The sequence below is a fragment of the Molothrus aeneus genome, chromosome 7, assembly GCF_037042795.1.
Source record: "Molothrus aeneus isolate 106 chromosome 7, BPBGC_Maene_1.0, whole genome shotgun sequence".
NCBI classification, from domain to species: Eukaryota; Metazoa; Chordata; class Aves; order Passeriformes; family Icteridae; genus Molothrus; species Molothrus aeneus.
This window is the reverse complement of record NC_089652.1, coordinates 29,807,696-29,832,888: the sequence shown is the minus strand read 5'-3', so window position 1 is coordinate 29,832,888 and position 25,193 is coordinate 29,807,696. Positions and strand designations below refer to the sequence as shown.

The 25,193-nt window shown below is 44.2% G+C and overlaps 1 protein-coding gene across 2 annotated transcripts; it reads right to left on the bottom strand.

The window, feature by feature from the left end:
* Positions 1-1,490: 1,490 nt before the first annotated feature.
* SCTR (secretin receptor) lies at positions 1,491-23,282 on the bottom strand. Of its 2 annotated transcripts, none has more exons than XM_066553336.1 (13): positions 23,093-23,282; positions 19,465-19,591; positions 15,159-15,269; positions 11,142-11,245; positions 10,751-10,848; positions 9,635-9,767; positions 8,652-8,805; positions 8,502-8,562; positions 7,896-7,965; positions 5,167-5,258; positions 4,930-5,068; positions 4,706-4,747; positions 1,491-3,692 (listed from the first exon to the last, which is right to left on the bottom strand). In XM_066553336.1, exons 1-13 carry the CDS (start codon positions 23,132-23,134, stop codon positions 3,516-3,518), a joined length of 1,350 nt encoding a protein of 449 aa, XP_066409433.1. In that variant the 5' UTR covers positions 23,135-23,282; the 3' UTR covers positions 1,491-3,515. The 2 variants fall into 2 exon arrangements, with proteins under 2 accessions (XP_066409433.1, XP_066409434.1); XM_066553337.1 differs by having other exon boundaries at positions 1,491-3,686.
* Between the last annotated feature and the right edge of the window lie 1,911 nt (positions 23,283-25,193).

The window sequence follows — 25,193 nt, the reverse complement described above, 5'->3', positions numbered from 1 at the left end:
TGGGGTTGAGCCTTGCTTGTTTTGCAAGCCACAGGAAGGTGATTACAAAGATATATTACATGACTGTCCTCACCTGCTTTACTCTTTCCCTCTCCTGGAGCCTGTGGTAAGCTGATAATAGCCCTTCTTCTCAACCTTCTAAGACAGCTGGCACATGCAAGAAAGGCCTCTTTTCTGGGTGAAAACAAGGTCTGCCCCAGGCAGTGTCCTGAAAGGGGTGTTGCCTGAATTCCTGAGGCCTCTCACCTTCTCTGGACCCAACCCCACTGAATCGGTACCAACCCTTCTGAAACAGCCCATTTCAGCTCCCCAGGCATTGCACAATGTAATTATTCACTGAACAACTATTGGGTTTTGCTTCTGACAGTTTTGCTAGGAACTTCCTTGTTGCCAGTGTTGGAAAGTTGGAAAGAAAATCCATTAATGACTTCCTCTTAAATTCATCAGCTCTTAGGCTGCTGATGCTCCTGCTGGCTGGCAGAAGGACAACTGGCTCCTCGGGGCATCTGGCTTGAATAGCCAGAGGCTGTCACCAGTGTCCCTGAACAATGACAACTACTTGTGTGAAAGGTGGTGCTCAGGTCCTGTTTACTGGTAAAGCCACCAGATTACATTGAATACCCAGGAGCAAGTGCAATGACAGGAAAGTGGGTGGGCTCTCTGAGTATGGAGTTTGTGTTTACCCTCTGTGCTTTCATCTCCTGCTTTTGCATTGCTCCCTGAGATCTGCTCTCCTGCTCCTCTTCATCTGCTCACAAACATGTCAATGCAGCTCTTTCCTCTAGCATCCTTCAGCACAGATAAACAAGCAAGGTCCCCAGCGGTGCAGGGAGCCTTTGTAGTGCCTGCCCAGGAGATTGGGGAGGTGAGAACCCATTCCCCTGGGGTGCTGGTTGGCAGCAGCTTCCAGGACAGAAGAAGTTTTCTTGCCAGCAGAAACCAGGACAAGGTCACAGCATCATAACTCCAGGGGCTGCCTGCTCCTGGTATCTTCCTGAGTGGACGTGCTCTTCCCCAAGAGCTGAGGACTCCAAATTCCAGCTGACATCAAGAAGTTCTTTATGGAGTTACTCAGCTCTTCATACAAACAAGGCTTGTACTTGATGCCTGAAGTGAACATCTTATACAGAATCTGGGAATAATTAATTTTTCTTGGTTATTTCAGGCAAGATGAATAAAACCAAAATGGCCATGTAAAACAATAATTTATGCTAGAATTGGGGGGTTTTAAATATAAAAGCCAGCAGTATTTTTTTCTGAGGCATATGGCAGGCCCCTGTACAAATAGGTATCATGCTAAGCCTGGTCTCCTCCCAGTCTTGTGCTGGTTCTAACTATGCACTGCAGGGCTGAGCTCTTACACTGGCTTGTGTAAGAGCCAATAATTGCATCAGATCTAATTAATTACATGTTATTGTATCTCTGAATCTGTATTTCTTCAGTTATGCTGGATGGAGGCACTTGCATTTAAAACAAACAGCTGCTTTGGCTTGAAGGATGAATGTTTAATTCTCAGAGAGGGAACATACAAGTTGTTTCACCTTCCTTGGTCTCATTCTTAGGCCAGAGAGAAAATTTAAGGTTACATTTTTTCGGAAGTATCTGACTTGCTAAATGCACTGGGACAGAGTGAATCCCTGACAAGTTTGGAGGCTCTGCTTGGCTTGGGTGAGTCAGCAAAAAGTGAGATGTTTAATTCCAACCTTCAGGGAGGGGCTTTCACTTCTCCTTCGGTCATGGGACTCATCCTGCTTTTGTTCTTCCTTCCACTTGTTCTGGCTGATTTTTAAAGGACAAAGCCAACTTGAAACCTTGCTATTTCCAAAAATATAAGTTTAAAGAATTCCTTGAAACACTTGCCATTTACAGCTTTACATCTCGTTGTTTTTTTCCTCGTTGTAAAGAGGTTCAACTCTCCTTCTGCTGGGTGACCTGCATGAGCCAAGAAAGCCAACCAGGCAGGGCAGGCAGGAGCAACCACCAAGCTCTCCCTGCTGCTGAGTGCCCTTCCTCCCCTGGCTGCCCTCCGTGTGCTGCTGCCTGCAGCACCTGCAGCACCAGGGAGGCTGTGGGATAACTGTCAGCACTGCCAGTGAAAAAAAAAACCATTTTTTTCCTGAATCTCAGAGTTTCAAAGAGAGCTAACATCGCTCAAAAACCTGCTTCAGTACAGGTAATTTAAGCTTGAATGTATCCTTTGAACTTCTCTGCATGTTTGTCTTCTGATAAAATGGCAGAAGCCTGCCATGTAGGCATTTGGTGTGATTAAAAGCTCGTTGGAGCAGTTTTGGCAGAGGGGATTGGGGAATGTTGCTCAGGCAGCATTTGACATGCCATGCATGTTTTGCCAATGTCTTGGAGGTGATCGGGAGGAGAGAGAAGTGATAAACACCATTTGCTTTCAGTTCAAGCATCTATTCCCTTGAAGAAACCCAGCCAAAAATCACCCCAACTAGGGAAATGTGGATACAAAATCAAGTAGGAGATTTGATTTCATTTGTCAAATGAATTATTTTATCCCTTCCCTACTCGAAACATGGAAATCTGCTTAATTATGTCCTTAAGATCATAAAGCTGTGATAGCTTAGATACTTTTTGACAGCTTGTTACAGTGCACAGCCTTGCAGATTTCAGTACACAGAGGGACTGTAGACTCTAAAGAGATTTTTGGTCGCCACTATGGTGTTGTTTTTCACCAGATAGTTTCTACTGTCCAGTTCAATTGACCTTCAGATGTCTCAAGAGCTTTCATTTCTTCCCTTCAAATACAAGCTGGTCAAGTCTCAGAAGTACAGACACAATAAGGATGAGCTATTTTACTGAAGTTTTTTTGGTCACCCTTGGAATATGTTGTGATAGCTTTGTTACCAATTCAAAATACAGATATCCAAATTGGACCACTGTTGTTCCCAAGGTCTCCACCGCTAAAAGAGGCAAAGGCAAAAACCTGTCTGAGCTACTGTCACTGGAGCAATGGATATACAGAGAGGAAACTGGAGCTCAGTTGTGCCTTATGTTCTCAGTGCCCATCATCCATTCATCCATCACCACAACAGAGAGGCTTTGAACCTTGATGAATTCTAGGGAATAATTAATTTTGCATTTCAAACCCATGGAAGCTGGCATGTAACCTTCATCATATAAAATTCAATGTCCTCCCAGCTTCTGCAGCAGAAAAAAATAATGAACATCAAAAAAAACCACCAGCCTGACTTAGCCTGGAATACGCTGGAGAGCCACATGGAAAATGGAAGGTCACATTTAAGGTAGCAGCAGGTGCAGAAAGAAACACAAATTACTGTGGGCAGAAACTCAAGGAAGAGCATAATATTTTGGCCCATTTTGCTTTGCAGAATAACCATGGTGCTGCACAGGATATACACGAAGAGATGTGCTCCAAGAACCTCTGATCCACAGCCAAGTCCCGCTTTGGATATGGACACAGGGCTCCCAGCTCAGTCCATGGGACTCAGCCATGTGTATCTGAGCGTGGGGGTAGCCTCAGGTGCACAGAATTACAGCACACTTGACCTTTGGAGGGTTCCTCTCCTGTGCTCTGCTGGGCTGGACCTCACCATCTGCATCTCTTGGGTCAAGCCACTCCCTCCATTACTCGCTGAAGTGCTGAGGTGCTGTCGCCAGTGCTTGCTTAAATGCCACTGCCTCCACTTTCTCTGAACTTCCAGCTGAACCTAGGTAGGAAGATCACAAAATACTTAGTTCAGCTAGTTTATGTTGGAGGCCTGCACTGCAGAAAGCAGGGTAACAGGAAAAGGAGAGTGGGTTACCTTTGGCAAGGTTTGGGCTTAGTTATTTAAACCCCAGTTTAAGGGGTTAAGGTAGGACCTGTTTCTTGACACTTCTAGTGATACTGTTGTTGCAGCCATACAACTTTCTATTTAATTGCAGGTGAAACTGTTCACAGAATCTAGCTGGCCTTAGGAAGTGTTTGGTTTAGATTTTCCAGAATTCTAATTTTAGATATAAAACCAGGACATTTTGGCACTCTAAAGTAACAAAAAAACCCCCGCAGATTTCTTTTCAAAACCACTTTTTTCTGAACCCTGTTGACAGATCAGTCTGAGTATTTCAAAACCCTCCTTTATTTCAAAGTGACTTTCTTAGGCACTGGCTTCCTTTTTTTCCCTTCCAATTAGCTCTACTTCTTCCAGGTTTGTATGTTTGTATGTTTCCCCCCACCTCTACCAGCAGCAGCATTTCAGAGTGCAAGTTCTAGCCCAGAAGCCTGGGAGTTGTCATGCAACTATAATGGAAGCAATCCCTCTACCAAAAGCTTTACCTTATAAGAATCCTAATAAACTTGGACTGGGTATAGCTTTTGATAAATTCCCTCCTAAGGATTGAGTAAATAAAGCAGCCATGGATGGGGTGGCAGATAATGGTGTCATACGTCAGAACCATCGGCTGTCAGTGTGACTGTGAGGGATGGTGCTCCCACCCTCAGTTCCCAGATGCTAATAATGTTATCTGATTTATGAAAGGGTTGCAGTAGTTGAGAGGTGAAGTTTGCATCTGGCATACAATTACCTAAGCTTGCCTGGTCTAGGAGGAATTTCAAGAGTGATGTTAGGTAGCTGGGAAGAAAACCCTCAGACAAAACGTGTAATTCATTGGGGGATGTATCCCACTGATTAACGAGGCATGCTTCAGCAATAAAAAAGAATGTTATACACACGAAACTCACCTCACCATTAAGAAAACAATAAAGTACAGCCACAACAAAGCCCTAAAAGATAAAAGAACCAAAGAACCATGGTCACAGGATTGCAGTTTCAGCTTTTGAATGGGGATGAGGCATCTCAAGGGAAATCAGCTTGGCTTTGCCATTGGAAACTCAAGTCTGTTGCAGAGTTATATGTTCTACCTCTTTTTCTTATTTTAAAGAAATAATAGCTTCTCAGATATTACCTGGAATGATCCAAGAGCCAATTCAAAAAACAGCTGAATTTCCATTGTGCCACTGTTTGCATCCTCAGGGAAAAAAGCAAAGATGATATAGTGGACCCCAAAGAGAGGGATGAGGAGGAGTGTTGACTTTGCAAGTCTCCTGAGAATGAAAACAGAAAAAAGGGAAAAGCTGGTGTAGAAGGAGCAAGAAATGCTCAGGTGGCCTTGAATGTCTTATAAGGGATGTAAGGGACATACTTGTATTGGTTGAAATCACTGCTCCGTTTTTCAGGGGAGCTGAGCTTCCTCATCAGGATTCTTAAAATGTTGACAAAGAGGATGAAATTAATCTGAAAAAAAAAAAAAAAAAAAAAACAAAGTAAGGATACAAAAGCAACCCACCAAACAACAAACCCATTATCCACTTATGTAACTGGCAGGTATCAGCAGAGCCACTTTGGGGGATTTGGACAGAGCAGAAAGAATAGAGGGGTTGGGTCTGGCCTGCCTCAGTCCATGTTCCCATCCCAGTCTCTATTCCTGCTTCTCCAGCCTGCTCGGCCACCCTGGGCTGGGATGCTGGCTGCTTTCCCTGCTGGTTTGCTGCAGCTTTAGTTATGGAGATGGTCAGGGCTTGTTATCCAGACAAATCACCAAAGGGCAGGTAAACCAGGAGCATGGGGTTTGTCACACCTGGCTGTGGGGTTCTGACAGCCTCTGCACAGTCTGGCCCCACTTTGGATGCCGGCAAAGGGGCAGCACTGGAGCTATCACTTGCCAACTGGGACTACGAGTGCTCTTTGTTCCCTGCTAAAAACACTCCATGTGGTTTGGGATCACGAGACAGAATAGTTAAAAGTGGGGAGAGGAGAGAATCGACACTGGAGTTCTTCCTTTTGCATTTTCCCCCTCTGGAAGGGTGGATATCAGATAAAAATGCTGATCTGCTCAGTTTGGGAGCAGATGAGGCAATAGCTGTTTCTGCTCGTTGGACCCTCAGGCAAAGAGTGGGAGTTGCAGGGGAGGTAGAGCCGCCTGAGCGTGTCTGTCTGTCTGTCTGTCCCGTGGGGAGCGACCTCGGGCTGATCTGCCCTTGGCTTGCCCAGCCTGCAGAGCTGTGTCCCTTCTGCAGCACCCTGCTCTGTGGCTGGCCCTTAACCCTTCCCTGAGCCGGGAAACACCATTGCAGAGGTGCATCCTCTTCATGGTGGGTCCAGCGTGCTGGGGGCATGGCAGCAGCACTCTGGGGTGTGAGTCTCCCTAAAAAACGGGGTCTGCTGGAGATGGGACAGACACAGCTAGTGCCTGAGTTCCTTAAAGTTACCAGATGGAAAGGGAGCAGCTGTGGCCGCTGAGGGAGTCTGGAGAGGGATGGAAATTCGCGGAAGTTGGGGAGAGAGGAGGAAAGGAGTAGAGCTGGGGGGAGCTAGAGGTGGGGAGCATGAAGGAAAGAAATACTTCAGGGGGGGTGGGAAGCAAAGGAGGTTCAGGTCAGGGTGTGCTGGGATTTTTAACCCATTAGGCCAGGGAAGAGCCGTGTAGGTTGACCAGGGCTTTTCACTGATAAAAACCACAAGGGAAGGGGAAGCGTTGGGATTCCTGCCCGGAGGAATTGCCCGCGGGCAGCGCAGAAATGAGCGAGAGCCTGGGAGCACAAAGGTGTTTATCAGTGCTGGTTTTCTGCCCTTTCAACTGCTGAAGGCTGTGAGGAATACAGAGATTAGATCTGGGTTTTTAAGATCTGGCTGTTGGTTTGGTTATGGGCTTGAGTAAAGCCTCTTTTGAGGAAAACCTGCAGAGTCACGCAGGTGGCTTCTGCCCTCAGTAGCTAAACAAGGCAGGATCAGCATTTGAGGACACTTGGGAGGCGATAGCGGGTGGAGGCTGCCAAAAGACAAATTAAGCTTGTGCTTTTTGTCTTGCCTGGGTCTCGTTGGCTTTTATATATAACTCAGTGGCTCCTAGCATGAGGGTTGTTTCATAAAGAAAAATAAATGCCATGACCCCAAGTCACTTGTGCGTTCTGCTGCTTGTCTTGTAGGGATGCAGGTTGCTCACTGGTCAATAGGAGCAGAACGTTAACCCACCATCTCTGCTGCCTGGCTTTCTGAGAAGTGTGCAAGTGTTGTAGTTTGTGTTTTGCAAACCAAATGCTTCTTACTGCAGAGATGAAACCTCAACCAGCCCTTGAGGTTTCACACCCTTGGGGTGTCAGTAAATTGAGAAAACCCAATTTTTGGGGGAGGGTTTCAGACAGGTCATTGCAGCACGGTCTGACTCAGAGCATCTTCATCGGGCAGAGCTATCCCAAGCAGCAGCTCCCACCCCCTGGTACCTAAGGCTCTGAAGAAGAGTACCAGCAAATGCTCAAAACACAGGTACTGAGTATTATACACACCAAACTGCTCTTGTCATCACTACTGCCTTGCACTGGGCAGGCTCACTCTGACTTCCAATGCCTGTGCCCTAATTCTCTGAGCAGTGCCTCAGTGCTGCCCACTAATATGTGATGCGTGCAGCCTGTGAACTGTTTTCATTCCTGAAAACAAAAGCCAATGGTCATGTAAAGCAAGTTGGTTTTGGCTTTGCTGAGAGAGGCATTGACCAGAAGACACAAAAGTAATTGTACTGAACTGTCGAGCCACTCATTTCTCCTCCGGAGCTTTCCTTGAAACAGTCCAAAACAAGCTTCCACAAAACAGCCAAGTTCATGTGAAATCAACAGGATGTGGAAACCTGATCTTCTTCAGGCACTTGCTTCTTGGAAGGACACTCTAGCTTTTCTTGTGCATTTAGCTTTGGGGCATTAGTTACTAAGTCCTGCTGAGCAGAAGTTGCTTAAGCAGTAACTCATGGGTCACACCAGTTCAGACACATGCCTAAGATCAGTTCATTAACACACTTCTAAAGCATGTTGAGTAGATGAGCTGTGACTTCACAGTATTTGAAAATACAGTTTGAATCTGGTTGTCTCAGAAAAGACTTACAAATATAGACACAACTATAGGGCCTCTAATGATCCACCAGGTATTGGCATCAGTGTTAATGTCCCAACACCTGTAAAAATAGAAGGTGCAGTCAGTTATCAAAACATTGGTATCTTTTCAAACAGGTTTAGTCTGTTTTGCACCTTAGATAGGCCCCTATTCTCTTTTCTGCAAAACTAATTTCCTGTTCTCACTGAGTGGTACAACGTGTCTGACAGAAAACTGCCCACTTGCACGGGACAGAAACAAGTCCCTCCCTTAAAGCACAAACACTGTTCAAATTTTGAAAGGGAGAAGATAAAGAAACAAAGTTTAACTGTTCAGGAAGTTAAATACAGATACTGAAAACATATGGTCTGAATTCATACCTGAAGGCTACCTCCTACGCTTGAAAATGCTCAAATGGAATTGGAAGCTTTTCCTCGTGTTGCTCAGCTGTACCTCTCTACTCACACCCACACTAGGATGCAGGCTCCCACCACAGCAGGGTGTTGATTGATTTACTTGCTCCCAGCAATTAGAAATGAGCAGGATCCCATGGAACAGCCTGCACAGGGCCTGCATGCTCCCCCTGGCATGCCAGCTTCCCCACTCCACACCACTTACCCAATATTTTCATGGAGCTGCCGAGCAGTCGCCCATGCAGCCACAAACACCGCTGGGGCACCTGCAATTGGAAAAACCAGTTACTGCTTCACAAGTCCATGCCAAAGGCAGAAAAAACCCAGTTGTCCTCACTGAAGGGAGAACCAGTACCCCATCCGAGGGCGATGAACCACAAGAGGAACTTTCTTTCCGAGAAGAAGGAAATCACCAGGAGAGTGTGGAGGTACAGTCCTTCCACCAGGAGCCAGCTGTAGTTAGACATGATGCAATACTGAAAGAAGACCATGGTGAGCTTACAGCCAGCCTGAGGAAAGAGAGGATAATTAGCTCCTGCCTGGGTTTGTTCCTACCTTCTAGCAGAGATAGCAAGCTGTAAATTAATCTTGGCAAATAGAGATTTTAAAGCAATTAGGGGACTAAATGGGTGTCCTCGAGACAGGGGTTCACATGACAAGAAAGCAGAGCTGGCATTCCTAAATGCATTAATCAACTGCCTCACTAGAAGAACTGAATGTGTCACGGACACTTGGATTCAGGTTACTGTCCCAGGGGAATTTCACTATTACTATCTTCCTAGTACCAGTAACACAAATATCACCTTAGAGAAGGATATGAATGTATTATCAATCCTTTTCTTTTTCCCAAGAAAAGCAGTTGATAAAGACAAACTAAAATGTTTTCAAAATGTTTTTTTTCTGCAAATACCCAGCAAAACCAGTGGGATAAAATAAAACAAAACAAAACAAGCCTATTTTTGTTCCTCTCCCTAATTCTTATCTTTTAGTTTAAACCATTCACCATCATCTACAGTGTTGCTCACCCCTCCTCACACCCAAATTTTCAAAATAGTTTGCTGCCAATAAAAAGAAAAAAGCAAAAACATTTCAAAATTTGGGAGGTCCCAGACTGTCTGAGTGCAAGCCATGTCTTATTATCAGGCCTCACACTGCAGTGTAAATTAGCAATATTTAATGTGTTCTCAGAGAAGGGGCAGAGCACACCTCTCTTCTCCCATAACTCCTCATGATGAACATAAAGCTGGGATGGAGATTTCCCTCCCTGTACACTAAATATCCTGCTAGGATCCTGCTGGGAAATTGAGGGGTGGAGCAAGCTGGTGAGCAGAGGGTTACCGTGTATGCCCCACAGTAATTTGTGTCCTCAGAGGAAAACAAGACTGCATCCTTGATGAAGTTGGATGAGGCTCGCAAAATGAATGATGTGAAGAGATGCATGTGGATGTAGTTCCTTGTGCAGCGAAGCCTTCTGCAAAAACAGAAGAGAGAGATCCAGTGAAGTGACATTCCTCACCAATGTAAGGAACCTGTGGCTGTAAACAACAGATTTCAATCCTTAGTAGTGATAAACTGACAAATGAAGAACAGTGTTGTTCTGTTTGTGAAAGGAAGACTAATGCATTTCCCAAGAGGGATATCCTAGAGAAGACCTTAAAAAGCTACAGTCATATCTGCTCCACTTGGGTACTAAAACAAGCTGAATGTTGCCAGGAAAATTGTGACTTCATGCCAATATGCTTGTTCTAGCATCCCTCCCTCCCTCTCTCCTTTCTGTAGTAACATGAACCCAAGGTGTTTATTCACACCTGGATGAATTTATTTATTCTGCCAGCACAGTGCACTTGTGCCTGCAGTGTTTTCTGTATTAAATCTTCACATAGTCTGTGTCCAGAGGCTGTGCAGCCTGAATATAAATTTGCAAAGTAGTTGGGTTTCCTTTGCCCAGAGGTGCCGCCCTGACATTTACTGTAAGGGAAATTATTTCACTGAATAAGCAGCACAGTACAAATTCCAGGTTACAGGGATGAGTGAAGATAAGCTGCATGTCAGATTGCTAATAGAAACCTGAAGCACTTTACTGCAAATCAGTGCAGTGGCACTTAGAACGAAGTTTTAGCCACAGCCTCAAGTGGGGAAAAGAGCAGCAGGGGGAAAGACACTCTGCCCAAGGGACACTGAAATCATGGGAAGACCTCATCAGGGAGTTGGTGCAAATGCCATTTGCAACATGCATCCAGCTGTGATTTGGAAAGAAAAGGAGAGCACAATATAATGAGCAGCCCTGACATTTTCTGGGAGACCAGGTTCAGAGATAAATTTTGTACTGATTTCTGTAAAGGTTTTCAGATATACTTCAATTTTTAGTTTGTCCAGGAAGTCAATAGAAGGATTTTGTCAGCTGAGATGACCAGAAGTCCCAACCAAGCACAAACCAGAGATGGGTCTCCTCACCTAAAGGAGGCCAGGACCACCAAAGCTATCATCAACGTCACAAGGGAGGTGCAGTATCCGATGGTGTACATGGTCTTCAGGGTCATGAAATAGGAACGCTGCAGGGGAACATATAATCACATCTTTACCTCGCCTGCCTGGTAGACATCAGCCCATAACAAATGAAGGATCCTTCCTCCTTCTTAATGAATATATTTTCTTGTAAAATCAGCTACTGAAATTCCACCTTGAGCAACCACTTCCAATCATTTGCAGGAAGTATTCATGCTGAAAACCACCAATAGCAATAACCCCACCTGTGTTAAATCACAACATCAATCAGTATCTCCTAAAAGTGTTTCTCCCCAGGGCCCCAGAGCAGCAGATCTGTGCTCATGGCACTCAGACTCACTCTGGCCTCGTTGGTGGTGTCGTTGACATTGTAGCCACAAGCAATGTCAGGTCTTGGGTACGGCTCTGACCAGCCCTCACTTGTACAGTTTCGGTACACAAAACCTGTGTGGTAACAATAAAAAGCACAGAATGGGTTATGACCATTTCCAGTTTTATCTTTGTTGTCCTCAGTCACCATGTAGGGTTGCCTCAAGAGCCAGGAGAGTGTGTTGCCCCAGGCAGTGCTCTCTGCATAGCTGGAGGCAAAATGCAGCTGAGCTGATTCTGTTGATACTTGCCCAGTGTACTTGTGTGGGTCATAATATTGTTTGCCCACTCAGGGATGATTGTGATGGATGTGTTTTTATAAATTGCAACATAAATAATACTGCTCAGTACATCTGGTGTTTCTTGGCCACTATTCCAAGATCAGCAAACACATGACTTGTTCAGTCACAGATTCAAGCTCCATGCAAACCTGATACTCTGCTGAATGCTTCCACCTCCTTACTGTGGTTTGTCATGCTCCAAATAGAACACAAAACTGTAGATGGTCACAGATTTTCAGTAAGATTTAAATAAATACTAAAAGTCTTTTCCCTATACTGGGCATTATTTTACACAGTTGATTTCCTTGTTTGCTTGCAAATTAAAGGTTAGGAAGAAATTCCCCTCTTAAACTCAGCTTCTGGAAAGCTGAGTACTGGAGTCCAACTGTGTCCGTTGGAGTTGTCTTCAGAGAAAAATAGACATTTGCAGAATTCAACTCATTTTTCATACTGGTATCCACAAAGGGCAGTTTGTCTGACCCTTTTCTGCTGGGATGTCTGACTTTTAGACTCCTAATGATGAGTGAGATGAATGCCCAGCAAGCTGCACATGGCTTAACAGGATAGTTTTGAACTTGTCTACATTAAGTTTGGCTCTAAAGTGGAAGTGTGAAGTCCTGGGCAACACCACTTACAATGTCATTGGAAGAAAGTGGCCCTAGTAGGCATGTTATGTGCTGAAGAGAAACTTTTACAAAGAAGTAAAACAACTTCCCACTGTCCTAATCACATTGATCTGCCTGGTAAGAATCATACTTCAGAAACATGGAGTGAAATCCTGGCTTTGTTGCAGTGATGGCAATGCTAGCAGGTATTTAAAGGAGATGTGAAACCAGCAGTCCTTCTTAGTACAAGCCTTTCCAGAGGGCACCATAAAAGTCCATTTTTTTCCCACACATTTAGCCATGAGGACTTTAGGGTGTCTGGCTCTTGCAAAACACCCATGCAGTGCTGAGGGAACTGAGGGAGATGCATATCCAGCAGTGTTTGGCAATGGTTTATCCTCTTTGGAGCCCTGCTGGAATTGTCAGGACAGAATCAGGGCTCCTGCTACCTCTGGGCTAATGCTGGTGACCTGACAGCATGTCTGCACTTGATTTGAACTCACCTCTGTAAACCTGCAAGGCACAGCAAACAGGCTTAGAACCCTGAGTGGAAAGAGCTCTGGGTGTGTCCTTATCAGACTATTATTCTGACGCTGTTTTGAACATCTTGTTCCAACTTTGCATCTTTGAAAAGGCCAGGCTTGCTTTATGAGCCAGGTTTTCTACGTTTTGCTGCAGTGCAGCAACAACAGGAAAGAAGCAGCTCTCCCAAAAGGTGCTTCTATCTTGGCACCCAGCAAGGGGGTGGTGTGGTGGGAGATTCTCTACTTCAGCATCAGCTATTAAGACACACTTACTTAACTTGGAGCAAAGCACTGTGCTTGTAAACATGCCTGTGACTGTTTGGTGCTCGAGGCTGTCAAAGCAGATCAGACAAGAGGAGGTGAAGTTCTGTGTGGGTGTGCACATGCTATTGCACAAGAGATTGTGCCAGGCACATCATATGGATGGGCACAAGGAAAATTTTTACAATGCTCCTGAGTTATAGGTTATTATACACACACACTGGGGAAACTGCAGCATGCCCCACTCAGAGCAGACTGGGTGTCTGCAATCTGTCTAAGGATTTGGCTTGGTGTTTACTGGTACTTTGGAATTGCCTAGGCAAGTAGGAACTCTGGCTAAAGGGATGGCTGTGGGACTGAGGCTATCTGATATGGCCTTTGCCTCTGAATCATCATGATTGTCACACCTTCCTTCATTCCTTGCCTAAGACACCATGCTCAGTTCTGTTACTCGGTTCCAGATAATTTTGTTTCTTTGGTCTGCTATGTAGAAAGGGACCAGACAGTCTGGGCTGCAAATCCAAGTCTAAAAGTGGGCACAGAGACCAGGGTTTGGGCAGAGCTCAGCGCCATCCACAAGGCTTAACATATGGGCCTTTGGCATTTGTGGCTGCTCATCTGCTTTGTAAGTGGTGAGGAGAGAAAACCTTTTCTTTTCTTTTGAAGCGAGCAGATCTTTGTTTTTCTTTTTCAAAACTGTTTCAAACAGGGCAATGACTGTAGCAGTAAACAAACTCTGGAGTCACAAGCCAACCACAGTATAAAACCAAAGAAGAAGGTGGCCATGAGAATGAGGTTAAACTATTGCTGACTTTGACCCAAAATGCCAGATGCAGAGACTGAAATAAGATGCTAACGATGATGGACCAGGTCTTGGGGCTCTGTTTTGAACACTGTCACTCTGATTACTATTTATCAGCTTCTCGATAAAGAGGGCAACTAAAGTTTAAGCTGACTATCTCCAAGATCAGGGAGTGAACATCTGAGATGTAATTATGACCTTTGGATGTACAAATTCCTGCTTTCTTCCCCGGTGAGGAGGCCAGAGGCAGGGAGCAGTTCCCTCTAGTGGCTGGACCAGCAGGGATTTCAGTTCCTACATTTGAGGGCCGGGATCACTCTGCTGAAGTAGATGCCAGACGGATGGTTTCCTCAGCGATCTAAGCCTTTGTGTAGTTTATCCTTTGGCTTTAAACCAGCTTAAAGGGCTCAAAGGGCAGACAATGTTCGTGTGTACAGAAAGTAGCAAGGTTTTTATTTTAATCTGAGTGGCTCATGTCTGATTTCATTTAAAGAGCACTAAGTGCTTCTCCTTTGAGTTATGTAATCTTTATTAGACAATCTAATACTTTGTCTCCTGTTCCTCCCTTCATAAAATGAATCTGTCTGCTTTTCTGTAAGTACTGGACCTCATTAATCTGTGCCCTATAACTGAAGAATGCAAAGCCCTCTTCTCATTTGAATCATTAACTCCTGAAAGAGAAACATAAACACATTTCTTCGGCATTACTGAAAAGCAGAAATGAACAGAAAGCAGGCTTACTTAATAGCTCATGATTACTGTAGTCTACTGGGAGTAAAATTCACTTCATTTCTAGCTTAGATATCCCAGAAAAAAAGGACAAAAAACATTGCTTGAGCTCACCTCTGTTTGAGTGAATTGTTTGGTGAGCCATGAAACCTGAATTTCCATGAGATTGTGTCGCTTGTATGGATCCTGTCACAGGCAAGAGAGAAATCTCCAGAGCAGATTTCCTCTTAATGAAAGCAAAAAAAGGGATCTTTTCTGCCTGCCTAGCTGGATGTTTTGCCAAAACTCATGTGAACCTAATGCTGTGTGAAGTTTTGTCCCCATCAAGCTTCTCTGGGGCCAGCCACTGGCTCTAGGAGTTATTAAAAGGGAAAGACAGGAATACAAAAAAGTTGAGTGGAGAAAACACTTTTCCTTGAGAAACCATGCTAAAAACCTGCTTTTCAGGATAGCATTTAATTCCTGCACTTTTTTCTATCTGTCTAGAAAACACAAACACTTAAAAGATCTTGCTATTTTAATTCCAGGCTTTTTCATGTTCACCTTAGAGGGGGAAACAGATAAAAGATCTTGCTACTTTTATTCCAAGCTTTTTCATGTTCACCTTAGAGGGGGAAACAGACCTGCTAAGTAACTATTGTTCTTCAAAAGCAGGAGGGAAAAATATTAATTTCAAGTTCAGACCTGAGTGTGGCATCTTTGTAAAGAAATAAAAAATAAAGTGTTTAATAAATAAGTGTTTAATAAAAAAACATCTGGGTGAGAAAAGCATTATTTTAGCATTACCTTTTTTCCCAGTCAGCATCTGAAAGAATTCAGGGCAGTGAGCATTGACAGTCTGTCCCACAGTGGATGAAGGCCAGCAGCTCATGTTGTCCCACATTCCAGCACATCTGCCTGGGGGGACAACAAGGGAATACCATAGAGCATCTCCCAGGGACATAACACCATGAAACTTCTTCCAGCAATGAAACACTGGGAGACATCTCCAAGCATCTCCCATGGACCAAGGCAGCTACAGGAACAAAGATGCTCAGTGCTCCGAAAAGCAAGCTGGATGAGACAGACCATGTCCTGCTGAGACCTGGATAGGACAGAGAAGGTCCTGATTGCTTCAAACCAGCCCCAGCAAGCTCCCAGACTGGTCCCAGTCTTGTCATTGATCCCACTGGTCTCTACTAGACACACAAATAGCAATTAGAGTCATTCTGAACTTCACATCAGGTCTTTTGCTACCTAACTGTTTGCTGGTAACTACTGAGTGGCCCTGGAAAGATGAAAGAAATCAGATGGGAATTTTTAAACTTATTTTCAGTCTTTCTAAAGCTTTCACTTTGAGTCATTCTAATGTTTTCCTTACATAATATTTTTGTAAATATGAAAAAATGCAACTGGATGACCCTGCTTGAGCAGGGAGGTTTGACCAGATGATCCATAGGTCTTTTCCAACCTCACCCATTCTGTGATTCTGTGACTAGGAATTTAAAAAGCTTCAGAATGATGCTTAAACCACAGATCACTTAAATCACAGACTATTCTGAGTTGCAAGGGACCCACAAAGAGAGTACAACTCTTTAGTGAATGGCCCATTTGGGGATCACACCCACAACCTAGGCATTATTAGCACTATAGAGCACTATGTTTTAACCAGTTGAACTAGTCTCATCATACCGGGGAAAGGATAGAGAGGAATAGCATCAATGTCTTCTTTTTATTACCATAAATACTTCCCTCTTTCACTGTGCTCAGGCTGCAGTGAAGTGAACAACGCTATCAGACCACTCACTGAGCTTGGCTGCCCAGACTCACCCCATTTCAGTTTGGTGCTTATTTTAAGGATGAGCTTGTCATGGTCCCTTCTCACAGTCAGGGAGGGAGGGAGACTTTTCCAGCTGCACCCTCAGCTTGACTGCATTGCCTTCTGGCAGGGCTGGTAGAGATGCATCAGGGAGCTCATCTGGTGGCCAGTGGAGCAGAGTATGATGGTGATTTCTACTTAGACATCTTGCTCTGGTGCTGGATGCTGGCATGGATTAATTTTGGCCTGAGATGCAGAGTGTTAGTGGAGAAGACCTACATTTGATCTCTTTGTACCAAAGGGAAACTGCAATCCTACCATTTCTTATTTTGCTCTTCCCCAGGTACAGGCTAAAATCATTCAGATTCATTCCCTTTTGCCTCCACTCCCTGTCAATGGTTTTAGCACAGCCTGCTTTGAGGTTTCTGCAACAAAACAGGGGGGAAAAGGCCACTGGGGCATGTCAGGACTACTCTGTGCCTGCTGTATCCAGACCTGTGCCGTCTGCCCTGCATGCTCCCTGAAAGCTGAGGGGAGGAAGTGCTGACCAAGCACTCTCCTCAAACACTTCATGCTTTATAAGGCCAGCCTCCATTAGCCTGACAAAAATATTTACATTTCTAGAAATGTATTGATTTCCTTCTGTGCGACAGTCCTAGTCCCTGAAAATACAGAGCTGTTCACAGCCAGGGCAGCACCTCAGCCCTGGTGTCCTCCCTGTGCCAATGTTTTTAAGTCTTGGAAAGGATTTACTTCAAAGCAAAAGTTTAAAGGCAAGCAAAGCTTCACCTTGGGTGATATTTATGACTTAACATGCTGCATTGTTTGGTTTATCGAACCTTCATGTCAACACCATGGGCATAAAAATCATAAAAATCAGACCCAATGTATAGAAAATCCTGGCAAAATTATGATGTTGGGTGGTTTCCATCCAGGAAGAGAAAACAAAAACCAGCTGAGCTACTCCTCCTGTAGGTGAGCTTCTTGCCAGTCCTCATGGATAAATGCTGGAGTCTCCCACCCCTGGCTAGATAAAGAGCCTCAGGGTGGAGACAAAGCACAGCAACATCTCCCTCACAGAGCCCTGTGCTCTTTGGGATCTCCCTCAAGCAGCACTCAGAGCTTTCTCCTGGCAGCAATACATGATCAGGGGTTCCAGGTCTCCAGTAGCTTCTCTGCCCTGCTCCTTGCTCCCAAGAGAACTTCCTTGTCCTCACTCATGCCCTAAAAAGACCATAACTGTGACTTGGGTTATGTTAATATTACACTGCTCCCTTTCCCAAGCTAATGTTACCATAAGGGCAGAGTCCCTTTTCCCTTTTACTGCTGGAGGATAAGAAACACTCACTGCTCAGGTACTTGGTGCCTGATTCCCCAGCAATGAATTCCTTTGTTTGTGCCATCTTCACAGAGAAGTGAGCACTGCAGCAGAGATGGCATGGTGGGAGCTTGTCCCCTGCTTTTTCCATTTTCCTGCCTGTGCCAGTCAAAGCTTCTGGGGCAGGTGCAGGAAGGATGAGGTGTGAAAGGTGCCCCACACCCTGCAAAGCCACCTTTATTCCTCCCTGCATGACCCACCAAGGGTCTGCACTGAATTCCTCAGCTTTGTTTCTCTCTTCTTCAAACTGAAATCCTTGTATGGGGTTTTCTCCACAGGGACTACAGGCATGCAGATACCTTAAAGGCTGGAGGTATTTTCAGGTGTGTTATTTCCCAGAATAGAAGCATTACTCCCTAATTTACCAAGGTAACAAACCTCTCTTAGAGTTTGGTAGAATTTTAGGTAGAATTATCCCATTTAAAAATTCCAATAATGAAAGGCCTTGGGTGAATTTTAAGGTGTGGATCCAGTTTAAAATTGGATTAAGTCTCTGCTGAGAAGCTACTATTTGACTGAGATAAAGCAAGACCATCTGTAAAATGGTACTGCCTGCTAATGCTACTGCAGGTACACACTAGCATGGTCCTGTGGAGTTTTACTTGTCTGCATCTGCTGTGGAGCTCTGGTGCCAAGGAAACACAGAGCTGAACGTTAGAGCCATATCACAGGATCAAAGCAGAAAAAGAAATAGTCTGACAAACCAACCTGCTCTTCACTGAAGGAAATAAACTATACTGATTTATTAGTTCTTACATGCAGATCTGCCTTGTGGAGTACCTGGATGTCTGCCATAAGGTATCCTGTCACTGCCATGTGGCTGTACTGCCCTGAAGCTGTGCTCACACCCATCAGTCTGCAAGGGACAGGGATAAAACAGTAACAGAGAAAAATGCAAGGCATCCTAAGAAACCAGGCAATGGACCTTCCCTCTTGAGTTCTGTCCTTGGGCCAGGTCATAGTGAAATTGTTCTGTGTCTCCAACACTCTCTGTTAGAGAGGAAGGCTTTGAAACTAAGAAAACACCTTAAGTAACTCTAGCTCCACGTGGCAGCCTATCTGTGGGCAGGATAGCCTGCATACAGCACATCTATGGGAGCTCCTTCCCTTCTCATGCTGGGTAAGAACCTTGCCCATGTTACAGTGCACAAAAGTCACCCAGAATCAGTTCAGTCTGCAGGATTCTGTGAGTGACACAACCCCATCCTCAGTGATGATGGCTGGTCACACACTAAAAATAGTCACTTGTGTTGCCTACACCCAGTGTTCTCTCTGAGATGCTGACCCAGCAGCTGCCTGGGGGAAATAACATGCAGTTCACAGGCAAGGTTTAATAATCTCTTGCACATGACCCCTGTTGCTCAGCTGTGAAAGCAAAGCTGTCTACATGATGAGGACTCAGTACCACAACTTTCCCAGGCCAAAAAGCTCCTTTGTATGATGATAAATCCTCACTGAAATTCAAGAACTCTGTTAGGTGACAGTAACTTGGAACAAGGAGGAAGCAATGAAGACCTTCAAGCCACGTGATTGAAATGTTGGCTGCTGGTCTTCATTGATTTTTAAGGTAAATATAGTTAAGTAAATTTGCAGTTGCCAGGGTGACTTTTTAAATTATCCTTTTCCAAGAAGACATTATTGCAATTTGCAAGATTTTGTTGCTGGTGTGTTCCCTAGTTGTGAGGATTGCAGTCAAGCAACTGGGTTAGAAAGTTCCCACAATTCTTCCTGTCACAGTAAGGTCAAAATCCCACTCTCAAAGCCTTGTAACAGATCTTACCTGTTTTTCTGCTCTTAAAGGAGAGATGTATTCTAAGTGCATACCTCCTATGGGAAGGGATGCCAGGGTATCTGAATTTGAGGCCCCCAGTTCATGTGATAGCAGGTTTTATCGTGTGCATTTGTTCAGCCTTTACCTGAGCTCAGGAGCAGATCATTTTCAGTCGTTCTGTTCCTTGCCTCCAGGGAAAGAGTCTCCACACACTTTTCTTCCTCCCTTTTCAGGACACTCAGAAGGTCACAGACAGGTGGAATAGCTTTGATCTACAAATTTTAAAAGCAGTGGAATCACTTTTCCTCTTAAAACTTATAAAATCTCAACAGAATCTATCCTTTTTATGCTCATATTCCCCATGCAAATTTATCACTTGATTGTGAGCAATATTTCCTTGAAACACAGACAATTTTCCCAGTTTAGTCTTCATTTTTGTAGTAGCAGCAGGCGAACACAGACTGCGTTTATGTCTTCTCCCTTTTGCTGACATTACTGACATTGAGAAAAATGTGTTATTCTGCTAAATTAAGTACATGAACAGGATGCTCTTCCAAAAGACTGCAGAAACATCCAGGACACTGCTGGAGTCTCCTAGAGTAACAGAGAATTAATCACTCACCCATGGCTGTGTTAAACCATACACCTGGCAAGTCATTTTCCTGGGCAAAAGTGATCCAAATATGCCCACTGGTGGCAGACCACCCAAGCCTGTTTCCCTGCTACCATCTGGTAGCTGCAGGAGCCCACCTGAAAGCAGAATCTCACCCAGATTTTCATGAGAACCTAGATGGCAATTTGTCCTAAGGTCATTTTCATATATTCCCAGCCTCCTTTCTCATAAAACCGTGTGGGAATGTTAATATTCACTCAATCCTGATGTAGCAATTAAATGTGTGTTTATGTTTAATACAGCTGGACCAAAAACAGTGAAAAAACCGAACAGCTACAGACCATTAAAATGACAAATATTGAAAATCATTACAAAATTATTTGCAGGACAACGTCTTAACAGTTATGTTGTTCAGAAAAAAAGGATTTTTACCCTTTTCAGGGTATTTTTACCAGTGTCTATTCTTTTTACACAAGAAACCTGAATGTAAGTGAATGCCCATTATAATGAATTAGATAAATTCTGTCTAATGGATAAACCCAAAATCTCTATAAATTCTCACTGTGGAACTTTTATGTACATATACATAAAGGCATACGTATGTACATGCATCATGAAGAGATTAGAAGCCAGTCATCAGGCTCTATTAGTTGAAAATTATCAGATAGACTTTGTTTATATGTTCTTTGTTCAAGAAAGTTAACCCTGCAGCATAACATTACTGCTCAACCTAATAAATCTTGTAGTATTGCTGATCACTTTCAGATTAGATTTTGGAGAAAGAACAATCCCTGAAAACCTTGTAATGAGAGCTATTACTTTTCTACAATTAAATTTTAGCTACCAGACATTAGAGACAATATTCCCACTATATTGGTTGGAAATTTTTTGAGTATTGTATTTCTGAACAAAGTTTGATCTTTTCAGCAGTGTTATCATACCTCACCTAATTGGTCTGGTGTGTAAACTTGTGTTTAACTTCAGTATCCTCCTCCCTTGTCTTTGTGTGTCATGAAATAAATGAACTAGAAATCACCTGGTTTTGCACAATGTAATAAATTTTCTGGAATCACACATGCAAAGACTTTATATGAGAGAAACCCTCTTCTGATGCCAGGATTTGAATGCTGAGCATTTGAAGTGGCCAACAGAACCAGTCTGGGTTGCTAAGATGATACTGAACATGTGCAAAAATAAATGCAAGGAAACATGTTAACAATGATCTCAGAAACAGGGGAATACTCCATCTTAAAAAAGCCTTTACATTGTGTGGGCACTGTTTTTCTTTAAGAAATGTGGGTCCTAAGAAAGTTTTTGTTTTACAAAAATTTAAATTCTGTGTTATTTCATTACAGCTAGAGTGAGGCCACACACTTTTAGCACACACAGTTGTGAAGATCACCCTGATGATCCGATACAGCATTACTTTCTTACACTAAATGTGTTGTTCAAGCAGGAGTACAGCACAGGCAGTGCCTTACAATTACTGTTTTACCCCACAAAGTGATGTCCACCCTATCCTTCTAATCAGCTGGATACCATTCCTGGGAATAGATGTGCAACTAAGAGGATTTTAAGCCCAGGGAAAGCAGAGAGCTTCCAGGCGTGGGTTTAAAGACCTTGTTTTCCACCAGCCCTGTCCCTGAGCCAGTGTGTGCCAACACAGGCATCCGAGGGGGCAGGCTGGGTGCGCGCGCTCGGATGTTTGCGGAGCGATGCGAAAGCCGCTTCCCATGGCGCGGCCGGATAACCCCACTCTGCCAGCAGCTGTGCTCAGTCTCACTCGTGTTTACCATCCACAAGTGGGAGCAAACAGCCTGCCCCCACTGCTGGAGAGCGAGGAGGAAAAGGGGCTCCTCTACGTGCCGTTTCTATGTCTCTTCCTAAACAGTTCCCTGAAACAGTTGTGATCTCCTTGACACTTCACCAGCTACTAAAAGGATCATTAACTCTCTCCCAACTGAAACCAGGACAGAGAGAAAACCCTCTTCATATTTTGTTAAAAGACAAGATACCAATCCCATTCCAAACAGAGATAACTGTGATTAATAGATCTCTAGAACAGGCAAAATTCTGCAACATTGACAGCAACAGCTAACACAGTTTTTAAAGTGTGAAATGAGTGAATCTAAACATTATCCAGAATTCACAGCCATTTCATTTTAAAATAAGTGGATTTGGTATAATAAGCATTTAAGGATTTAAGGAGCAAAAGATGCCTGGCAAAATCAAAACAGGTATTTTCAATCATTAGAAGAACCAATAGAAATAGGTGCTGTTTGGGACACCCTGAGCAATGACATCTATTTACAAAGTCCTTTAGGTAGTACTAAGAACAAGAAACCAAAATTACAAGAAAATCATCACAGTCACAATTTTTATTGCAGAAGATGATCAAAAGGCAAAAGGTTTGAAGATTGCATCCACTCTGCAATTAAAATGTCTAGGCAGAGCTCAGGTTTTCTCACAGTTGGAGCCAAATTCCCTACTGGGACAAATAAATTGATTTTTCCATTTGTTGCAATGAAACAGTGATTTGATCCTATCCTAACTTCTCACACCCAAGGTAGACATATTTCACCCCTTGTTTTATATGCATTCAAAATCTGAATAACCTGAGCTGCACCTGGAGATCACAGCCCAGATTCACTCTCCTTTCTGACTGATCCAAGCACCTGTAGCTCAGCAGTGACAATCTGCCACATAAATCTCAGTAAAGTGATAAAGGTGAAAAAAATAAGACAAACTTTGTGGTATATAAACATCGCTTCACATTCCTTCAATCTGAGTCCAGGGAGGCACTGCTAGATGTGGGCATTGCTCCTTAAGGGATTGATTGCTGGTGTAAATCAGTAAAGCTTCTCTGAATGGAGTTAAATCTTTTCTCCTTCAACACAGCACCTGCTGTGTTTGTCAAAGTGTGCTAGTAACACTTCTGTCTTTATAAAGGTGGGGAAACTGAGGACTCCAGCATCTAGTCATCTAGCCACTGTCAGTTAGTGCAGGAAGCAGCAAAAGCAAGAAGAAAATTAAAAAATCCCAGGTTCTACACAGATCTTTTTAAACAGAGACACCACAACTTCATGAAATAGAGGTGCTCAGCATTACTCAGATAACAGTGATTCCATGCAAACGGGAATAAATACATCTGGGCACCTACCGGGACAGTTGAAATCCAGAAGATCACCCAGATGGTCCACATAGTCAATCACAGTCTGTTTCCTTCATGCCTCATGCATCAGAAGTCAGCATGCTGTTTGTATGCTCTCCAGCGTGGCTCCTAGCTCTTTTCACTTCATCCTTTTCCCTCCTTGCCTTTTTCCCTTCCCAGCTTTGACCATCCTTAGCCAATGTTTCTTTCCAGCTGCTGAGCTCTAGAGAGCATCAGCAGTTACAGGACCCCCCCTCCTGTCCACCCTGCAACTCTCCTCCTCCTCTGCAGAAGCGCCCTGTCCCAAGAATTACAGCACTTCTCTTGAGCATGTTCCTACTGCTGTCTGCCTCCCTTCCTGGCTATTATTCACTGTTATCGATGGGTGTTGCTGGGCAATGATCGTTCCTCATGCTCCCATGATAAGGGACCAAGCAGGACTGCCCTGTAAGATGTCAGCCCCACAATGGCAGGGGCAAACAGACAAGGGGAAGTACAGCTCTGGAATAAGTTCTCTGCTGAGAAACCGAGTTGGAGGAATGTGTTTCAGGCTGCCTGCACTGCTTCTGCTCTCGATAGCTCTGCAGATGCTTCCCACAGGGAGCACACATCCCTGAGAGGCAGAAATCAGGAAGCTGGCAGACCCTGCTGCAGGTGAGCCAGCTGCCTGCATGTCCCACCAAGCCCAGCTGAGCACAGCTGCCAGAGCCAAAGACAACTTCTAGTCTAGGATAAACAGGGAATCTGCTCTTCCCTTCCAGAGAGGACTCCAAATATTCCCTAGATTTCATCCTCTTATCCAGCATCTGAAGAAACAGCCAGTCTGCATTTCATCCAAATGCTATAGGCTACAAGGTGTCATTGCATTTGGGTCCCACTGGTACCTTGTTGCTGGGATGTAGATTCAGACATCCTGGGTTTTCCAAAGATAGTTCCTTGGCAGTCGCCTCACCTGTCAGCAGAGCACTCTTTGTTGTTCCTGGTTTTGTTTCTGTGGCAAAACTATTGTGAAGGGGCTGTGTGCTTAGCTGGGTGTGAGCTCCCAGCTGCCAAGGCAGGCACTCCAAACCCTTGCGGGTCACATTCACTTCTAGCACAATACTGAATACAGCTTCAAAAGAGAGCCAAAGTTTGCACTGTGTACCAGGGCTCTTTCTGAAAGCACAGCAGTCCTCAGCTTGTCTCAAAACATCTTTTACCACCTATTCCAATTTCCCATCACCAGACAGGTCAAATTTAATGAAGTGCTGCCCAGAACACAGACGTGATCCAGGTTTACCAGTAAAGTCAATGACTAGGAAAAATATATGGCTAATTGCCTGTGCACTGAAAATCCTGCCATTGGATTAAACAAGTTATCCACTGAGCAGCACAAAAAAATGAAGGAATTTGGGCTGCCTAGCAAGTGCTGCCCTTTCCATGCCCATCCTGACTCCAGCTCATCTCTATATGTGGTCATGAAGATCAATGAGTTGCAATGCTCCCTCTTTCCCTGCACACCACCCTCATCTCTCCCCACAGTCCCAGAGCAGCAGTCAGGCAAGCAGCAGCATTTGCTGAAACCCACACTGGCTCTGTCTCACTCATCCACCACACTCACACAGCATCCTTTCCCCCACAAATGGCAAATGCTTCAGTTTTCCTTCCCCCAGTCCACACTTAACTTGTAGTGATTTTCATTTCTCGAAGACATCTGCTTCCCCAGAGTGTGGTTGAAAATATCAAAGGGTTAAGCAAACTGTTGAGAGGGGGTCTGAGAGGCAGACAGACAATGGTTGCTGTATAGTCTGAAGAAACCACACTGACAATGCTGCATCATCTCGGTGGGGCGCCAAGTCCTTCTCTCTCGTCCTTTGGCTGAAGGAATATTTTATTATTCCATTCATATTGAAGCATCTTCCCCTGAAAGCCAGCACTCTTTCTTGCATTTATGTAATTGAGAGAGCTTTGCTTCTGAATGTACTTTGGAGTGTGGCACTTTTTCCAAAATAGGCCCAGGAGTCTGGAGAGCCAATGTTGGATTTAAACACCAACAGTGTGAATTAATATTTTGTGATCCTCCCACTTTATTCACATGCAGGCTGAGTGTTTGAAAGAAGATGGATGCAAA